At 52.9% G+C, this 15,961-nt stretch overlaps 1 protein-coding gene across 4 annotated transcripts in view; it reads left to right on the forward strand.

Moving 5' to 3' along the window:
- The window catches only part of PAOX (polyamine oxidase), an 18,274-nt gene continuing 2,313 nt past the window's right edge, over positions 1-15,961 (forward strand). The window contains exons 1-7 of one of the 4 annotated variants that reach the window (XM_010382760.2): positions 1-302; positions 804-1,290; positions 2,451-2,650; positions 4,915-5,167; positions 10,075-10,187; positions 10,671-10,828; positions 12,820-13,201. In XM_010382760.2, coding sequence (XP_010381062.1) covers positions 122-302; positions 804-1,290; positions 2,451-2,650; positions 4,915-5,167; positions 10,075-10,187; positions 10,671-10,828; positions 12,820-12,963 — 1,536 coding nt within the window. In that variant the 5' untranslated portion in view covers positions 1-121 and the 3' untranslated portion in view covers positions 12,964-13,201. Of the gene's footprint in view, positions 303-803; positions 1,291-2,450; positions 2,651-4,914; positions 5,193-10,074; positions 10,188-10,670; positions 10,829-12,819; positions 13,202-15,961 lie in introns of those variants that run through there. The other 3 variants (XM_030940504.1, XM_030940506.1, XM_010382763.1) reach the window with 3 other exon arrangements.

Raw genomic sequence — 15,961 nt, forward strand, 5'->3', positions numbered from 1 at the left:
GTCCCCGCCCCTTCCCGCCCTTTCCCGCCCCGTCCCCGCCCCCTCGCCCCGCCTCCGGCCTCCTCCGAGAGTTCCAGACCTCCCGGCTACTCGGAAGCCCTCGGACTGCCGGGACCGGACGATGGAGGCGACTGGCAGCGTCGGGGAGGCTCCGGGCGGCCGCCGGGTGCTGGTGGTGGGCGGCGGCATCGCGGGGTTGGGCGCGGCGCAGAGACTCTGCGGCCACTCCGCTTTCCCGCACCTGCGGGTCCTGGAGGCCACGGCCCGCGCCGGGGGCCGCATCCGCTCGGAGCGCAGCTTCGGTAACCGCCCCTCCCGGAGCCCCTCCCGGAACCCAACCGGTTGCGCGCGAGCTCGCCGGCCCCCACCAGCCCTGAGCGCAGCTGACCGGCCCGGCCGCCTTACCGGGCTCCCCGAGGAAATCCCCGCTCGCTTAATCGGCCAGAGTTCACCGCCCCGAAACTCAGGGCTCAGAGTTAGTCAGGAGGGCGCCGGCCAGGGAAGGCGACCTACGGCTCCACAAGGCCTCCCTGGTTGTGCCCCACAGACCCCCCACCCAGCCCCGGAGTACGCCCACCCTGCACCCCTCTCTGTGGTCCAGACCGCCCGACAAGTGCTCTCCTGCCCAGGTGCTCCCCTTAAAATAGGTCTGACAGGGCCCTGCCTGGGGACCACAGGGCCCTTGGGGACAGTGTGGTCACATCCTACTTGGGAAGGCCAGCGTGGGCGTGGCCCAGGAGAAGGGCTCGGAGTGACCGTTCTGAGAAAGCAACCCCCAGGTGGCATCTGCTGTCCCCTCGCAGGTGGCGTGGTGGAGGTGGGCGCGCACTGGATCCATGGGCCCTCCCGGGGCAACCCCGTCTTCCAGCTGGCTGCTGACTACGGGCTGCTGGGGGAGAAGGAGCTGTCCGAGGAGAACCAGCTGGTGGAGACCGGGGGTCACGTGGGCCTGCCCTCCGTGAGCTACGCCAGCTCCGGGGCCCGCGTGAGCCTCCAGCTGGTGGCGGAGATGGCGACTCTCTTCTACAGCCTGATAGACCAGACCCGGGAGTTCCTGCATGCTGCGGAGACCCCGGTGCCCAGCGTCGGGGAGTACCTCAAGAAGGAGATTGGCCAGCACGTGACCGGCTGGACAGAGGATGAGGAGACCAGGAAGCTGAAGCTGGCCGTCCTGAACTCCTTCTTCAACCTGGAATGCTGTGTGAGCGGCACCCACAGCATGGACCTGGTGGCCCTTGCACCCTTTGGGGAGTACACCGTGCTGCCGGGTCTGGACTGCACCTTTTCTAAGTGCGTGCCTGAGCCCCAGCCGCGCCAGTCCTCCCACCAGGCGCCTCCCACCAGGCGCCTCCCACCAGGCGCCTCCCACCAGGCGCCTCCCACCAGGCGCCTCCCACCAGGCGCCTCCCACCAGGCGCCTCCCACCAGGCGCCTCCCACCAGGCGCCTCCCACCAGGCGCCTCCCACCAGGCGCCTCCCACCAGGCGCCTCCCACCAGGGCTCCCCGGGGCCCCGGGGTTGGCCATTCTCTGCTCTTGCTTGGGTATGGGAGGGACAGGAGACCGTTTGTCGTCCCCATTCAGACGGACTAGTTGCTCGTTTCTCTAGTTTTGCTCATTTAAGCCAAAAAAGTTATTTCTGAGAGAAGGTGGTTAAAATACAAAAGGTAAGGCCAGGCGTGGTGGCTCACTCCTGTAATCCCAGCACTTTGGGAGGCCAAGGTGGGCAGATCACGAGGTCAGGAGTTCAAGAACAGCCTGGCCAACATGGTAAACCCTCATCTCTACTAAAAATACAAAAATTAGCCAGGTGTGTGGGCACGTGCCTGTAGTCCCAGCTACTCAGGAGGCTGAGGCAGGAGAATTGCTTGAACCTGGGAGATGAAGGTTGCAGTGAGCCAATGCCATGCCATTGCACTCCAAGCCTGGGCGACAGAGTGAGACTGTCTCAAAAGAAAAAAGAAAAAAAAAAAAAAAACAGAAGGAAAGGCTTCTCTTGCTCCTGTATTTATGAGGGGCTTCGACTGCAGAGGGGGCCAGACATCCCTGTAGCAGGGTGGCTGCTGGGTACCAGGTACAGGTGAGACCCTCCTCGGGCTGTCCCCTCACTCTCCTAGACGTCACCCCTGGTGTTGTCCCCAAGGCTCCTGGCCAGGCGATGGGCATTTGTGAGTCAGGAACTCTGGGGTGGTAAGGAGGAAGCCCTAGTTCTGGTAAATTGCTTTGGGAGCTCTGTGCCCACTGAACTCTCCCTTACGGCCTGGAGGGCAGGTATGAGTGTCCTTGCGGTGGAAAACCACAGAGTGGAGCTGCCCTCCATGCTGGCCCCAAGTGATGGAGAGCTCCCTGCAGCTACCTTTGATGCGGGTGGGAACTCGGAGCAGGTATTTCCACCAGTCCTGCCCTTCCAGGGACTGGGCCTCTACGAAACCAGCACTTCTGTCTTCCTAGGGGCTACCAAGGGCTCACAAACTGCATGGTGGCCTCCCTGCCGGAGGACATGGTCGTTTTTGAGAAGCCTGTGAAGACCATCCACTGGAACGGGTCCTTCCAGGAGGCAGCCTTTCCTGGGGAGACCTTTCCAGTGTCGGTAGAGTGTGAGGATGGAGACCGGTTCCCAGTGCACCATGTCATCGTCACCGTGCCCTTAGGTAGGTCAGGTTTTCAGCCCAGATCCCCATCCCAAGTGCCCCGCCTCAGTTGGCTCTGGGGTGTTTGCTTGTGTACGAAGCTCACATTTTCATTCTAATAATTTCCAGATAGATGGAAGGAATGATTCTGTTATGTTTTGCAGCAATTGCATGCTTTGGAATTAAGGGTTTCACTGTAAGAAAAAACGTGAGTAAGTATGTGTCCTGCTTGCTTGGAGGTGACCGTTAGGATTGGGACGACCTTGGAGATTAACCACACTGCACTTTGCTGGAGACAGGAAAAGGCATGAAAAGCCTGGTCTCAAGGTCAGGCCTGGGGTGACCTGTTGAAGGAGCCATGTGTATAATTCTGTTTAATTCTAGATCTGGTGATTTAGATCTGTCCTCGAGTAGAGGTGGTTTGAAGCTGTTTTGTGAAAGGTGGAGATGGTTGAAAACAGAGTTACTAGGATAATTGCTGTCAACTGGACATTTGTTCCACACGGTTTCACGCTGCCATGGGTCTCTGCCTGAGTTATCTCACTGACTCCTCAGGCAGCCTTGGGAGGTGTCTGTCACCATCCCCCATTCGACAGATTTGAACATCTAGGCAAGTAGAAGTTATTTAATTGCCCAAGTTCACAAAGCTAGCAAGTGCCGGCACTCACTTGGAAATCTAGGTGTGACTGAAGGTTGTGATGAAAAGCAAGAGCCTCTACAGCCCTAACTCCTGTCTCCAAGGGGTGGCTGTGCCCTCTCCGGGGCAGGGATGAGCACTCAGACCTCACTGCTGTTTCCCAGAGATGCAGTCATCGTCCACACATGAACATCTGCTGCTGGCTGGGCGTGGTGGCTTATGCCTGTAATCTCAGCACTTTGGGAAGCGGAGGCGGGCGGATCACCTGAGGTCAGGAGTTCGAGACCAGCCTGGTCAACATGGTGAAACCTTGTCTTTACTAAAAATCCAAAAATTAGCTGGTCATGATGGCAGGCACCTGTAATCCCAGCTACTTGAGAGGCTGAGGCAGGAGAATTGCTTGAACCCAGGAGGCGGAGGTTGTAGTGAGCTGAGATGGTGCCATTGCACTCCAGCCTGGGTGACAGAGTGAGACTCTGTCTCAAAAACAAACAAACAAACAAAAACAAACCCAAAAATCTGCTGCTCAGTTTGCCTTTTTTTTTTTCTGCAATAGAACTTGTCAGTGTTTCCAAATCAGCACACAGAGATCTCCAGCGCTCTTTTTTGTTTCCCTCCCGTGGCTTTGTTCGTGCTTGTTTGGAGTATGTAGCTGCAGGGCCTGCTAAGTGCTGACCGCTGGGGACATTTTCAGTAGATACATTGTTACAACTGTGAGCATTTTGTTTATAAGGAGCCAATTCACAAAAATTAGCCGTTGGGTGCTTGTAATCCCAGCTACTCAGGAGGCTGAGACAGGAGAATTGCTTGAACCCAGGAGGCAGAGGTTGCAGTGAGCTGAGATCGTGCCATTGCACTCCAGCCTGGGCGACCAGCGCGAAACTCCATCTCAAAAAAAAAAAAAAAAAAGGAGCCACTTAATTTGCCATGCAGTGTTTTCTTGTCATTATTTCATAAGTACAGATGGAAAGTTAGGTGGTCTTCATGTTTCTATTTCATGCAGTTTTACATGTGCACTTAAAAACACTTGTGATGGCCAGGCAGGGTGGCTCATGCCTGTAATCCCAGCACTTTGGGAGGCTGAGGCGGGTGGATCACCTGAAGTCAGGAGTTCAAGACCAGCCTAACCAACATGGCGAGACCCCATCTCTACTAAAAATAGAAAAATTAGCTGGGCATGGTGGTGGGTGTCTGAAATCCCAGCTACTTGGGAAGCTGAGGCAGGAGAATTGCTAGAACTGGGAGGCAGAGGTTGCAGTGAGCCGAGATCACATCATTGCATTCCAGCTTGGGCGACAGAGCAAGAATCCATCTCAAAAAAAAAGGAAAACCCAAAAAACAAAAAACACTTGTGTGAAAGGTAGGGAACGGTGGCTCACGCCTGTAATCCCAGCAGTTTGGGAGGCCAAGGTGGGAGGATTGCTTGAGCCAGGGAGGTCAAGGCTGCAGCGAGCCCTGATCATGATGCTGCATGCACTCTAGCCTGGGCAACAGAGCAAGACTCTATCTCAGAAACAAGGAAAAAAAAGTAAAACTGCTTGTGTGAATGTGTCTGTAGGATAAATCCCAGCAGGGGAAATTGCTGGGTCCAAGGTCTGGACAGACAGGACTTCCAAGGATGTAAGTAGAGTCCAATTCTGAATTCCAGGTTTTCTTAAGGAACATCTGGACACCTTCTTTGACCCTCCACTGCCGGCTGAGAAGGCAGAAGCCATCAGGAAGATAGGCTTCGGGACCAATAATAAAATCTTCCTGGAGTTTGAGGAGCCCTTCTGGGAGCCTGACTGCCAGCTGATCCAGCTGGTGTGGGATGACACGTCGCCCCTGGAGGACGCTGCCCCTGCGCTGCAGGACGCCTGGTTCCGGAAGCTCATTGGCTTTGTGGTCCTGCCCGCCTTTGCGTACGTTTGCTCCCTGAGAGGCTCTGTGAGTAGCTGGCTCATAGGCCTTCATCTGATGGAGGACGCAGCAGTGTGTCCGTTCATTGCAGGGCATTTCTGGGGTTTAATGGGTAGGGATCCCATGAGCCCCCCCAGGTGCTGGCTGCACCTGGGCCTGACCCCTGCGGGGACAGATGGTGCCCTGCTGTATGCAGGTTGTCAGCATCCCTCAGGGCCCAGAATGTGTCTGTGGACTTGCAGGCAGGCTCAGTCTTCAGTCAGTGGGAACACGTTTATTGGAATGTTGCAGGGAGCTGGGGCTTGTAGATACAGAAGATCTTTGAAACACCATCTGCCCATACCTGGGGAGACAATACTTAACCAGGATGAAATAATTGAAGGAAACATTCCTAGAAGTAATGGAATCGTAGACCCATAGAGGAAGGGCTCACTTGTATGGGCTGGCCCTCTTAGAAATAACATACACATACCACGTAGTGATTCAGGAGATAATCCCATGAGTGATGTGGGGATGGAGGGACTGACTTTTCCAGCAAGATTAAAACACAAAGACAGCCTGTTGTAGTCAGATGGCAGATATAATTCCACGTTTCCATTGAGAGATGCCGCAGGAGGGGGCCCTGAGTTCTTGTTCTGAAAGGCCTGGGATGGGGTGGGAGTGTAGGGCATGCCTGCCAGACGGTTCACAGCCGCCGTCCACTGGGAGCAGGAGGCTGCAGGCTGCAGACCAGCCCTGCACAGGATGGGGGAAGCCTGTGTGTCTCCTTCCCGCTGAAGAGAAAACTGGCCAGACGTGGTGGCTCACACCTGTCATCCCTGCACTTTGGGAGGCTGAGGGGGTGGATCACCTGAGGTCAGGAGTTCGAGACCAGCCTGGCCAACATGATGAAACCCCTTCTCCACTAAAAATACACAAAATTAGCTGGGTGTGGTGGTGGGCACCTGTAATCACAGCCACTCAGGAGGCTGAGGCAGGACAATCGCTTGAACCTGGGAGGCAGAGGTTGCAGTGAGCTGAGATTGTGCCATTGCACTCCAGCCTGGGCAACAAGAGCAAAACTCTGTCTTAAAAAAAAAAAAAGAAAGAAAACTGGCATTTCAGGTGTTGAGATAGGCCTGGGTTGCTGGTGGGTAGCCGGGTGGGTGCCTGTGTAGACACCGGCCCCAGCCCCAGCCCCACCTCCTGTGCTCTCTTGCTTAGGACATCAGTGGGATCCTGAGTGATTTGGTGGGACCCTGTCTGTGGCATGGGGTGGTAGCTATCCCATCCTTTTATATACCTGCAAAGGGTTGGGGATCTCAAAGAGCTTTTGTTTATGTGAGTCATATCTGTAAATGTACCCCATGATGAATTATTTTTTTTTTTTTTGTTTTTGAGACGGAGTCTCGCTCTGTCGCCCAGGCTGGAGTGCAGTGGTGCGATCTTGGCTACTGCAAGCTCCACCTCCCAGGTTCACGCCATTCTCCTGCCTCAGCCTCCCAAGTAGCTGGGACTACAGGCGCCCACCACCACGCCCGGCTAATTTTTTGTATTTTAGTAGAGACGGTGTTTCACCACGTTAGCCAGGATGGTCTCGATCTCCTGACCTTGTGAACCGCCCGCCTTGGCCTCCCAAAGTGCTGGGGTTACAGGCGTGAGCCACTGCCTGGCCACCACATGATAAATTAAATTATTATTTGAGATGATAGTAACAAACCTATTCCATGTTAGCATAAATAACATTTTTTAATGAACATTTTCTTAAAATTTAATGAAGGGTGGCAGCAGTTTTGTCTTTTCTGCAAAACTTTTTTTTTTTTCGAGACAAGGTCTCCCTGTCACCCAGGCTGGAATGCATGGAATGCAGTGGTGTGATCTCGGCTCACTGCAACCTCTGCCTCCTGGGTTCAAGTGATTCTCCTGCCTCAGCCTCCTGAGTAGCTAGAATTACAGGTATGCGCCACCATGCCCAGCTAATTTTTGTAATTTTAGTAGAGACAGGGTTTTGACATGTTGGCCAGGCTGGTCTCGAACTCCTGGCCTCAAGTGGTCCGCCCACCTCGGCCTCCCAAAGTGCTGGGATTACAGGTGTGAACCACCACGCCCGGCCTTTTCTGCAAAACTCTTTAGTGTTACACTTAATAGAAGACATCTGGGTTCTTAGGCCTCCTCTGCATTCATTCTGTGGTGATGTTTTATTCTGGTTGAAACATAGGAAGAAAATCTGAATCTACATGGGTATGTGGTTGGAAGAAGGAGTGAAACTTATTTATTTATGTATTTATTTATTTATTTTATGAGATGGAGTTTTGCTCTTGTCACCCAGGCTGGAGTGCAATAGCTCGATCTTGGCTCATTGCAACCTCTGCCTCCCGGGTTCAGGCATTTCTCCTACCTCAGCCTCCCCAGTAGCTGGGATTACAGGGATGCGCCACCATGCCCGGCTAATTTAGTATTTTTAGCAGAGACAAGGTTTCTCCATGTTGGTCAGGCTGGTCTCGAACTCCTCACCTCAAGTGATCTGCCCACCTTGGCCTCCCAAAGTACTGGAATTACAGGCGTGAACCACTGTGCCCAGCCAAAGGAGTGATATTTAAATAGCTTTTCAAATGATTGTGGGTATTCTTTGATACTACACCAAAAGTCAAGAAGTATTAGTAGTTCCTTAAAGGTTGGCCAAATATGAAATCGGAGAGCACACCGGTGAATTTTTTGTCTTCTGTGACACTGAAATCTATTTGTCTGTCTTGCACTTCAAATGGATCTTTTACCTATCCATGACTTTAGTCATTTGGAAAATACTAGGCTGGGTGTGGTGGCTCATGCCGGTAATTCCAGCACTTTGGAAGGCCAAGGTGTGCAGATAGCTTGAACTCAGGAGTTCAAGACCAGCCTGGGCAACATAGCGAGACCCCGTCTCTACCAAAAATACAAAAAAATAGCCAGACATGATGGTATGTGCCTGTGGTCCCAGCTACTGGGAGGCTGAGGCGGGAGGATTGCTTGAGCCCAGGAGGTAGAGGTTGCAGTGACTTGTGATCAAGCCACTGAACTCCAGCCTGGGCAACAGAGCGAGGCCCTGTCTTAATAAAAGAAAAAATATATATATACTGGTTCATGTAGTCTTCCAAATGTTGATACATTTCATTATATGATATAAAAAAACCAAATTTATTAACATATCGCTGATCTCAGAAAAGTCTTTCGGTATTGGGAAGCTGTGATGCTGTTGGTGGCAGAAACAAGCTTTTCTAAAATTGCAATTTTTGCTTGAGAGCTTAAACTTTGTCATTGTCTATAAATACTATTTGTTAGTTGTTTTCCTGTGACAGAGGCACTTTGCTCATTTTCAAGAAAATGTTGCCAAATACCAGACTGTGGTTTGTCTCTTCAGTGCTCTCCCGAGTTCTGAGCCAGCCCCGCCAGGAATGAGCTTGTGCACGGCGAGTCCTCCATGGCCACCCTGCACCACACGCAGCAGGAGTGTTCTACGTGGATCCTGCTTCTCCACACAGATTATTATTATTTTTTGAGACGGAGTCTCTCTCTTGTTGCCCAGGCTGGAGTGCAGTGGCACAGTCTTAGCTCACTGCAAGCTCCACCTCCCGGGTTCACGCCATTCTCCTGCCTTAGCCTCCCGAGTAGCTAGGACTACAGGGGCCACAACCATGCCAGGCTAATTTTTTATTATTTTATTATTTTTATTTATTTATTTATTTATTTTTTTGAGACGGAGTCTCGCTCTGTCGTCCGGGCTGGAGTGCAGTGGCCAGATCTCAGCTCACTGTAAGCTCCGCCTCCCAGGTTTACGCCATTCTCCTGCCTCAGCCTCCCGAGTAGCTGGGACTACAGGCGCCCGCCACCTCGCCCGGCTAGATTTTTGTATTTTATAGTAGAGGCGGGGTTTCACTGTGTTAGCCAGGATGGTCTCGATCTCCTGACCTCGTGATCCGCCTGTCTCGGCCTCCCAAAGTGCTGGGATTACAGGCTTGAGCCACTGCGCCCGGCCAATTTTTTATTTTTATTAGAGACTGGATTTCACCATCTTGGCCAGGCTGGTCTCGAGCTCCTGACCTTGTGATCTGCCTGCCTCGGCCTCCCAAAGTGCTGGGATTACAGGCATGAGCCACCGTGCCTGACCCTCCACGCAGATAGTTAAAAAGACAAGAACTCGAGGGTCAAGATTTAATAAAATTAGTAACTTTTACTGCCTATCAAGGACATTCTCAAGTGAAAGCAGCATTTTTATTTATTTTTTAATATATATATTTTAACTTTTATATTCAGAGGCAGGGGTACCCGTGCAGGTTTGTTATATAGCTAATCGTGTGTCATGGGGGTTTGTTGTACAGATTAGTTCATCACCCAGGAATTAAACCTAGTACCCATTAGTTATTTCTCCTGCTCCTCTCCCTTCTCCCATCCTCCACCCTCCCACAGGCCCCAGTGTGTGTTCTCATCTTTAGCTCCCACTTGAAAGGGAAAACATGTGCTGTCTGCTTTTCTGTTCCTGTGTTAGTTTGCTGAGGATAATGGCCTCCAGCTCCATCCATGTCCCTACAAAGGACATGATCTCATTCTTTTACGGCTGCAAAAAGCAGCATTTTGTAACCCGCTTGTGTGGTGGTGGGAACACCTGCAGGCGAGTGTGGGTCTGGTTGCTGCCTCGATTCTGCTAAGGGACAGTTCTTGCACAGGTGCAAATGTTGGTGTGGTGGAAACAGCAAATGCTGTCTTAGCTTCTGCAGGGTCTTCGGACCGCAGGACTTTGCAGCCCACACTCTGAGAACTGCTGCCTGAGGGACACTCCGTGGGGATGGCTCTTTGTGCCTCAGGGGCCGCTGCTCCATTAGAGGCTCCTTGCTGAGAGACGTGGGCAGAGAGCTGGGCTGGACGCCGCCATCCACGGGTCTCTTTCTCCATGCAGGTCTGTCCACGTTCTCTGTGGGTTCATTGCTGGGCTTGAGTCCGAGTTCATGGAGACTCTGTCGGATGAAGAAGTACTTCTGTGTCTCACCCAAGTGCTCCGGAGAGTGACAGGTACTCACCACACACGCCAGTTCCTGCCTCTGCTTGTTACTGGTTGATCTCTAAACAGAAACTAGGCTTTTCAGAACAGAGAAGAACTAAATTTGGCTGACTCTGTACATCTCCAGGGACCATCCTTCCTCATGTTAGTGGGGTCAGTAACAGTTCTTACCTCCGAGGAACTGAAATGACTTCGCAAACACTTCCTACTTCTGCCATCGAAATAAATGCCGTTGTCCTTGATCAGATTTTTACAGAGGAGGAACCCAAGGCTCGGAAACAGTAGCACGCTGCTGTCACAGGCCCCTGGGTCCCGGCCTGCTGTTCTCGGGTCAGGGTCGGCAGGAAGGGCCTCTCCTGATGCACTCTGCTGCTCGGTTTTTTTCCCGTGTAGCATCTTTCACGTTAAACTGCTCAATCTTTAAAAATGACACAAACAGTTGCAGACCTGTGGGTGAGAGTTCTTGGTTAACATGCAGTGTCTCTGTGGCTCAGGAAACCCACGGCTCCCCGCGCCTAAGAGCGTCCTGCGGTCTCGCTGGCACAGTGCCCCGTACACTCGGGGCTCCTACAGCTACGTGGCCGTGGGCAGCACTGGGGGCGACCTGGACCTGCTGGCTCAGCCCCTCCCTGCAGATGGCGCCGGTGCCCAGGTATGTGGCGTGCCCCAGTCGGGGGGTGTGAGTCAGGCTGCAGAGGCCCCTGCTGAGTCTCAGTGCTGCAGGAGCACCCACCAGTGACAGGTGGGCTGGGACCCCAGACTCAGAAGCCATTTTCTTTCTTTCTTTTTTTTTTTTTGAGACGGAGTCTCGCTCTGTCGCCCAGGCTGGAGTGCAGTGGCCGGATCTCAGCTCACTACAAGCTCTGCCTCCCGGGTTTATGCCATTCTCCTGCCTCAGCCTCCCGAGTAGCTGGGACTACAGGCGCCCACCACCTTGCCCGGCTAGTTTTTTGTATTTTTTAGTAGAGACGGGGTTTCGCTGTGTTAGCCAGGATGGTCTCGATCTCCTGACCTCGTGATCCGCCTGTCTCGGCCTCCCAAAGTGCTGGGATTACAGGCGTGAGCCACCGCGCCCGGCCAGAAGCCATTTTCTTGTTGAAACTAAGAATAATTTTTAAATGTATTGTTTTTGTGAGAGTTATACACACATACAGCTTAAAAAGTCAGAGAATTCTGCAGTGCTAACAAAATAAAATAAAACCAAAACAGCAGGTGGAGCCCCTTTTGCCCTTCCCAGACTGTGCTCCCAGCTGATTCTGACTGCTAAGTTTACTGCATCTCTAAAAACATGTTTCTGCTACCACTTTTTGAGAAATATTTCCTATGCAAAATGTCAAACACACAAAAGTAGGTAGAACCTTTGAGTGCCCACCAGGCTTCCCCTGAGTCAAGCCTGCTCCCCACCTGCACCCCGCCCTTACTTATTAAGCACGTCGCACACAGGACATTCACCTGGGGATATTTTGGTGCCTGTCTCTAAAAGATAAAGACATGCTTGTAAAAAACTATGATGCCGAGGGCAGTGGCTCACACCTGTAATCCTAGTGCTTTGGGAGGCCGAGGCAGGAGGTTTGCTGAGGCCAAGAGTTTGAGACCAGCCTGGGCAACATAGTGAGAGTTGGTCTCCACATACACACAAAAAAGTAGCCAGGTGTGGTAGCATGCACTGTAGTCCCAGCTGCTCGGGCTTGGGTCCAGTTGAGGCTGGATAAGCTATGACTGCGCCACTGGACTCCAGCCTGGGTGTCAGAGCAAGACTGTCTCAGAAAACATACAAATAAAACCATATAACTATGATACTATTTATCCACTTAAAAATTAACCATCATTCCTCAGTATTATCCAATATTTAGTCAGTGTTCAGTTTTCCAGTCCGCTCATGATCTCTCTTCAGTGAGCCTGCTTGGAAATGTTGCTGCGTGCGTTTTCAGTTTCAGGTGTTATTAATTGACTTCTCATTACATCAGATAAGGTTGTAGCTTTCTTCTACCCCTCTGCCCACCCGACTTCCAGATCCCTCCCCCACCCTCCCCATATATGATCCAGTAGTTGTGGCCACATCACTATTCAGTGTTTACACCACCTTGTTTTCTCTAAATGCTGTTCACACCTGAGCTGCGGGGTGCAGTCGTTTCCTTTCTCGCCCATTAGTGAATGTGTGTGAGCCGTTTTCCTGCCCGTTGGTGGATACGTGTGAGCTGTTTTCCTGCCCGTTGATGGATACGTGTGAGCTGTTTTCCTGCCTGTTGATGGATACGTGTGAGCCGTTTTCCCGCCCATTAGTGAATGTGTGTGAGCCGTTTTCCTGGCTGTTGATGGATACGTGTGAGCCGTTTTCCTGCCGGTTGATGGATACGTGTGAGCTGTTTTCCTGCCCGTTGATGGATACGTGTGAGACGTTTTCCTGGCTGTTGATGGATACGTGTGAGCTGTTTTCCTGCCCTCTGGAGAATGTGTGTGAGCCGTTTTCCTGGCTGTTGGTGGGTACGCACGTGAGCCCTTTTCTCGCCTGTTGGTGGAGGTGTGTGAGCTGTGTTTTCCCACCTCTTGGTGGATGCTCATGAGCCATTTTCTGTGTGTTTATCTGCCCAGACCCTGCTATCTGAATTGCATCCCCATTCTAACCCTGGCTCTTCTTTGCAGCTCCAGATCCTGTTTGCAGGGGAAGCCACACATCGCACGTTTTACTCCACGACGCACGGTGCTCTGCTGTCGGGATGGAGGGAGGCTGACCGCCTGCTCAGTCTGTGGGCCCCACAGGTGCAGCAGCCCAGGCCGAGGCTCTAGCTGAGCCCAGCCTACTCTGTTCTTCCTGTGCCGGGGGAGGCTGGGACCCTCGTTTCCTCTGACAGATTTCAATCTTGCTTGATCCTTGGGGATGTTAATGAGAGTCCTCCGGTTTTTGGTAACTGGGGCCACCTTCTCAGTTCTTATGTCTGTTATTGGAGTCTGGCCAGGGTTGACTTGAGCTGAGACACCGGATGCTCACGGAGATGCCCGGCACATAAAGCACGTTACAGCCACAGCGTCCAGAGCCGTCCTTCCTGCCTTGGGGCTCTAGCATCTGCTGCTGTTGTCTTTGTCTTGCTCCAGGCCCAGGTTACACAGGGCCTTTTGTTTCCAATCCCCACAACCACATGTGGCCCCGCACTCTGGGTTCCCTGAACTCTGGGTCCTGTAGTCGCTTCTCGTCCCCCTGCATTCTCATGGCTGCTGCCTGGGATGACGGCGTAGCTGACAACCCTCCTCTTGCTCATCAACTGCTGCTGTAATCAGTCGCCCACTTCGCAGGTTCGCAGGCACTGGGGAGATGAGGGGTGCCCTGGCCTGCCCTGAGGCTGGGGGTTTTCTGGAGGAAGTAAATACCTAATAAGGCCTGAAATGAGAAACAGGGTGCCCGGCCCATGGGAGCTGGGGAGTGTGTGGGGTGTGGGCAGTGCTGGGGTGAGGGTGCTGGGATGCCGGGGAGTGTGTGGGGTGTGGGCAGTGCTGGGGTGAGGGTGCTGGGATGCCGGGGAGTGTGTGGGGTGTGGGCAGTGCTGGGGTGAGGGTGCTGGGGTGCTGGGCAGTGCTGGGGTGAGTGTGCTGGGATGCCGGGGAGTGTGTGGGGTGTGGGCAGTGCTGGGGTGAGGGTGCTGGGGGTGTTGGGGTGAGTGTGCTGGGATCCCGGGGAGTGTGTGGGGTGTGGGCAGTGCTGGGGTGAGGGTGCTGGGCTGCTGGGCAGTGTTGGGGTGAGTGTGCTGGGATGCCGGGGAGTGTGTGGGGTGTGGGCAGTGCTGGGGTGAGGGTGCTGGGCTGCTGGGCAGTGTTGGGGTGAGTGTGCTGGGATGCCGGGGAGTGTGTGGGGTGTGGGCAGTGCTGGGGTGAGGGTGCTGGGATGCCGGGGAGTCTGTGGGGTATGGGCAGTGTTGGGGTGAGTGTGCTGGGATGCCGGGGAGTGTGTGGGGTGTGGGCAGTGTTGGGGTGAGTGTGCTGGGATGCCAGGGAGTGTGTGGGGTGTGGGCAGTGCTGGGGTGAGGGTGCTGGGGTGCTGGGCAGTGTTGGGGTGAGTGTGCTGGGGGTGTTGGGGTGTGGGCAGTGCTGGGGTACCAGGTGGTGTTGGGGTGTGGGCAGTACTAGGGTGCCGGGTGGTGATGGGGTGAGTGTGCTGGGGTGCTGGGCAGTGTTGGGGTGAGTGTGCCGGGAAGCCAGGCCCCTCTGCGGCCCCTCAACCCCAGCCTGGATCTGCAGGACTCCTCTCTTCTCACCCTCTGGTCTCTGTTCAAATCGCCCCTCCTAGGGTGGTCCCTGACCCCAAGCCTCCTGAGCCCCAGCCTCTCTCTGTAGCCAGCAGCCCCACCTGCCACCTGCATTTGCTGTGTCACCAGACTGGTCTCTCCAGGGACACCTGCCCATCAGACGCTTGTGAGAAAAATTCAAATTCCACAGGGTTTTATTGTGGTTTTGTGCTCCTGGGACCATGAGGGAATGCAGCTTCCTTCAAGTACAAAAATCTTTACTGTTGATATTTAAGGTTTCATCAATTCTGTATCCCAGGGACAAAGGCAGCAAGACCCAGGCTGCCCCCTCTGGGTGTGAGAGACCAGCTTGGTGAGGAGGGGGGTTGGGGACATTGACCTAGCAGGAGGCCCTGACTGCCCCACTCAGCCCAGAAACCACCTGGAAGGCTTCTGTCTTCCGTGGAAGGGCCATGTCTCTCACGCCCAAAAATGTTTACAGGTAGGCGTTAGGGTATTAGGTGGTTTAAGAATATCAGAACCATGGCAATATTTTTGTACTTAGAATTTGAGCATGTTTGGTATTTTCAGTAGCTTGTTTAAAAAAATTCCAGTAGAGGCTGGGTGCCATGGCTCATGCCTATAATTCCAGCACTATGGGAGGCTGAGGTGGGCAGATCATCTGAGGTTAGGAGTTTGAGACCAGCCTGGCCAACATGGCGAAACCCCATCTCTACTAAAAATATAAAAAAATTAGCCGGGCGTGGTGGTGTGCACCTGTAGTCCCAGCTACTCGGGAGACTAAGGCAGGAGAATTGCTTGAGCCCAGGAGGCGGAGGTTGCAGTGAGCCAAGATCGTGCCACTGCACTCCAGCCTGGTGACAGAGCAAGACGCCGTCTCAAAAATAAAAATTCCAGTAGAGGAATACTCTTGTAATGCAGTGTGCAGTTGAGCAGTTGCTGACTGCTGATTTAGAGTTGAAATCTGGCTACATTTATGTCTAGTCTTGGACAGTAGAGAATATTTCAGCCTCGTTGTATTAATTGGTTTAATTTAACAGAACTGCAGTCAGTATTTGGAAATGGTTTATTTTTTATATTAAACCCTGAAGTACTTGAGGCTGTGCGAGGTGGCTCATGCCTGTAATCCGAGCATTTTGGGAGACCCAGGCAGGTAGATCACTGGAGGTCAGGAGTTCGAGACTAGCCTGGCCAACATGGTGGAACTCCATCTCTACTAAAAATATAAAATCAGCTGGGCATGGTGGCGGGCGCCTGTAATCCCAGATACTCCGGAGGCTGAGGTGGGAGAATCCCTTGAACTCGGGAGTTGAGGTTGCAACCAGCCAGACCGTGCCACCGCACTCTTGGGCAACAGAGCGAGACTCTGTCTCAAACAAAACAAAACAAACAAAAACCCGTAAGTACTTAAAAAGAAAATGAAGAGATTACATTTATAAGGTAAATTTAAAGTATTTGAGAGATTTTAACCAAATTGTAAAAAGAGATTGCTAAATTTTGTTACACTTATACTCAGGATATGCTTAAGGGAGAGCGATGAGTTTTAA

The sequence above is a fragment of the Rhinopithecus roxellana genome, chromosome 11 (assembly GCF_007565055.1).
Source record: "Rhinopithecus roxellana isolate Shanxi Qingling chromosome 11, ASM756505v1, whole genome shotgun sequence".
Lineage (NCBI taxonomy): Eukaryota > Metazoa > Chordata > Mammalia > Primates > Cercopithecidae > Rhinopithecus > Rhinopithecus roxellana.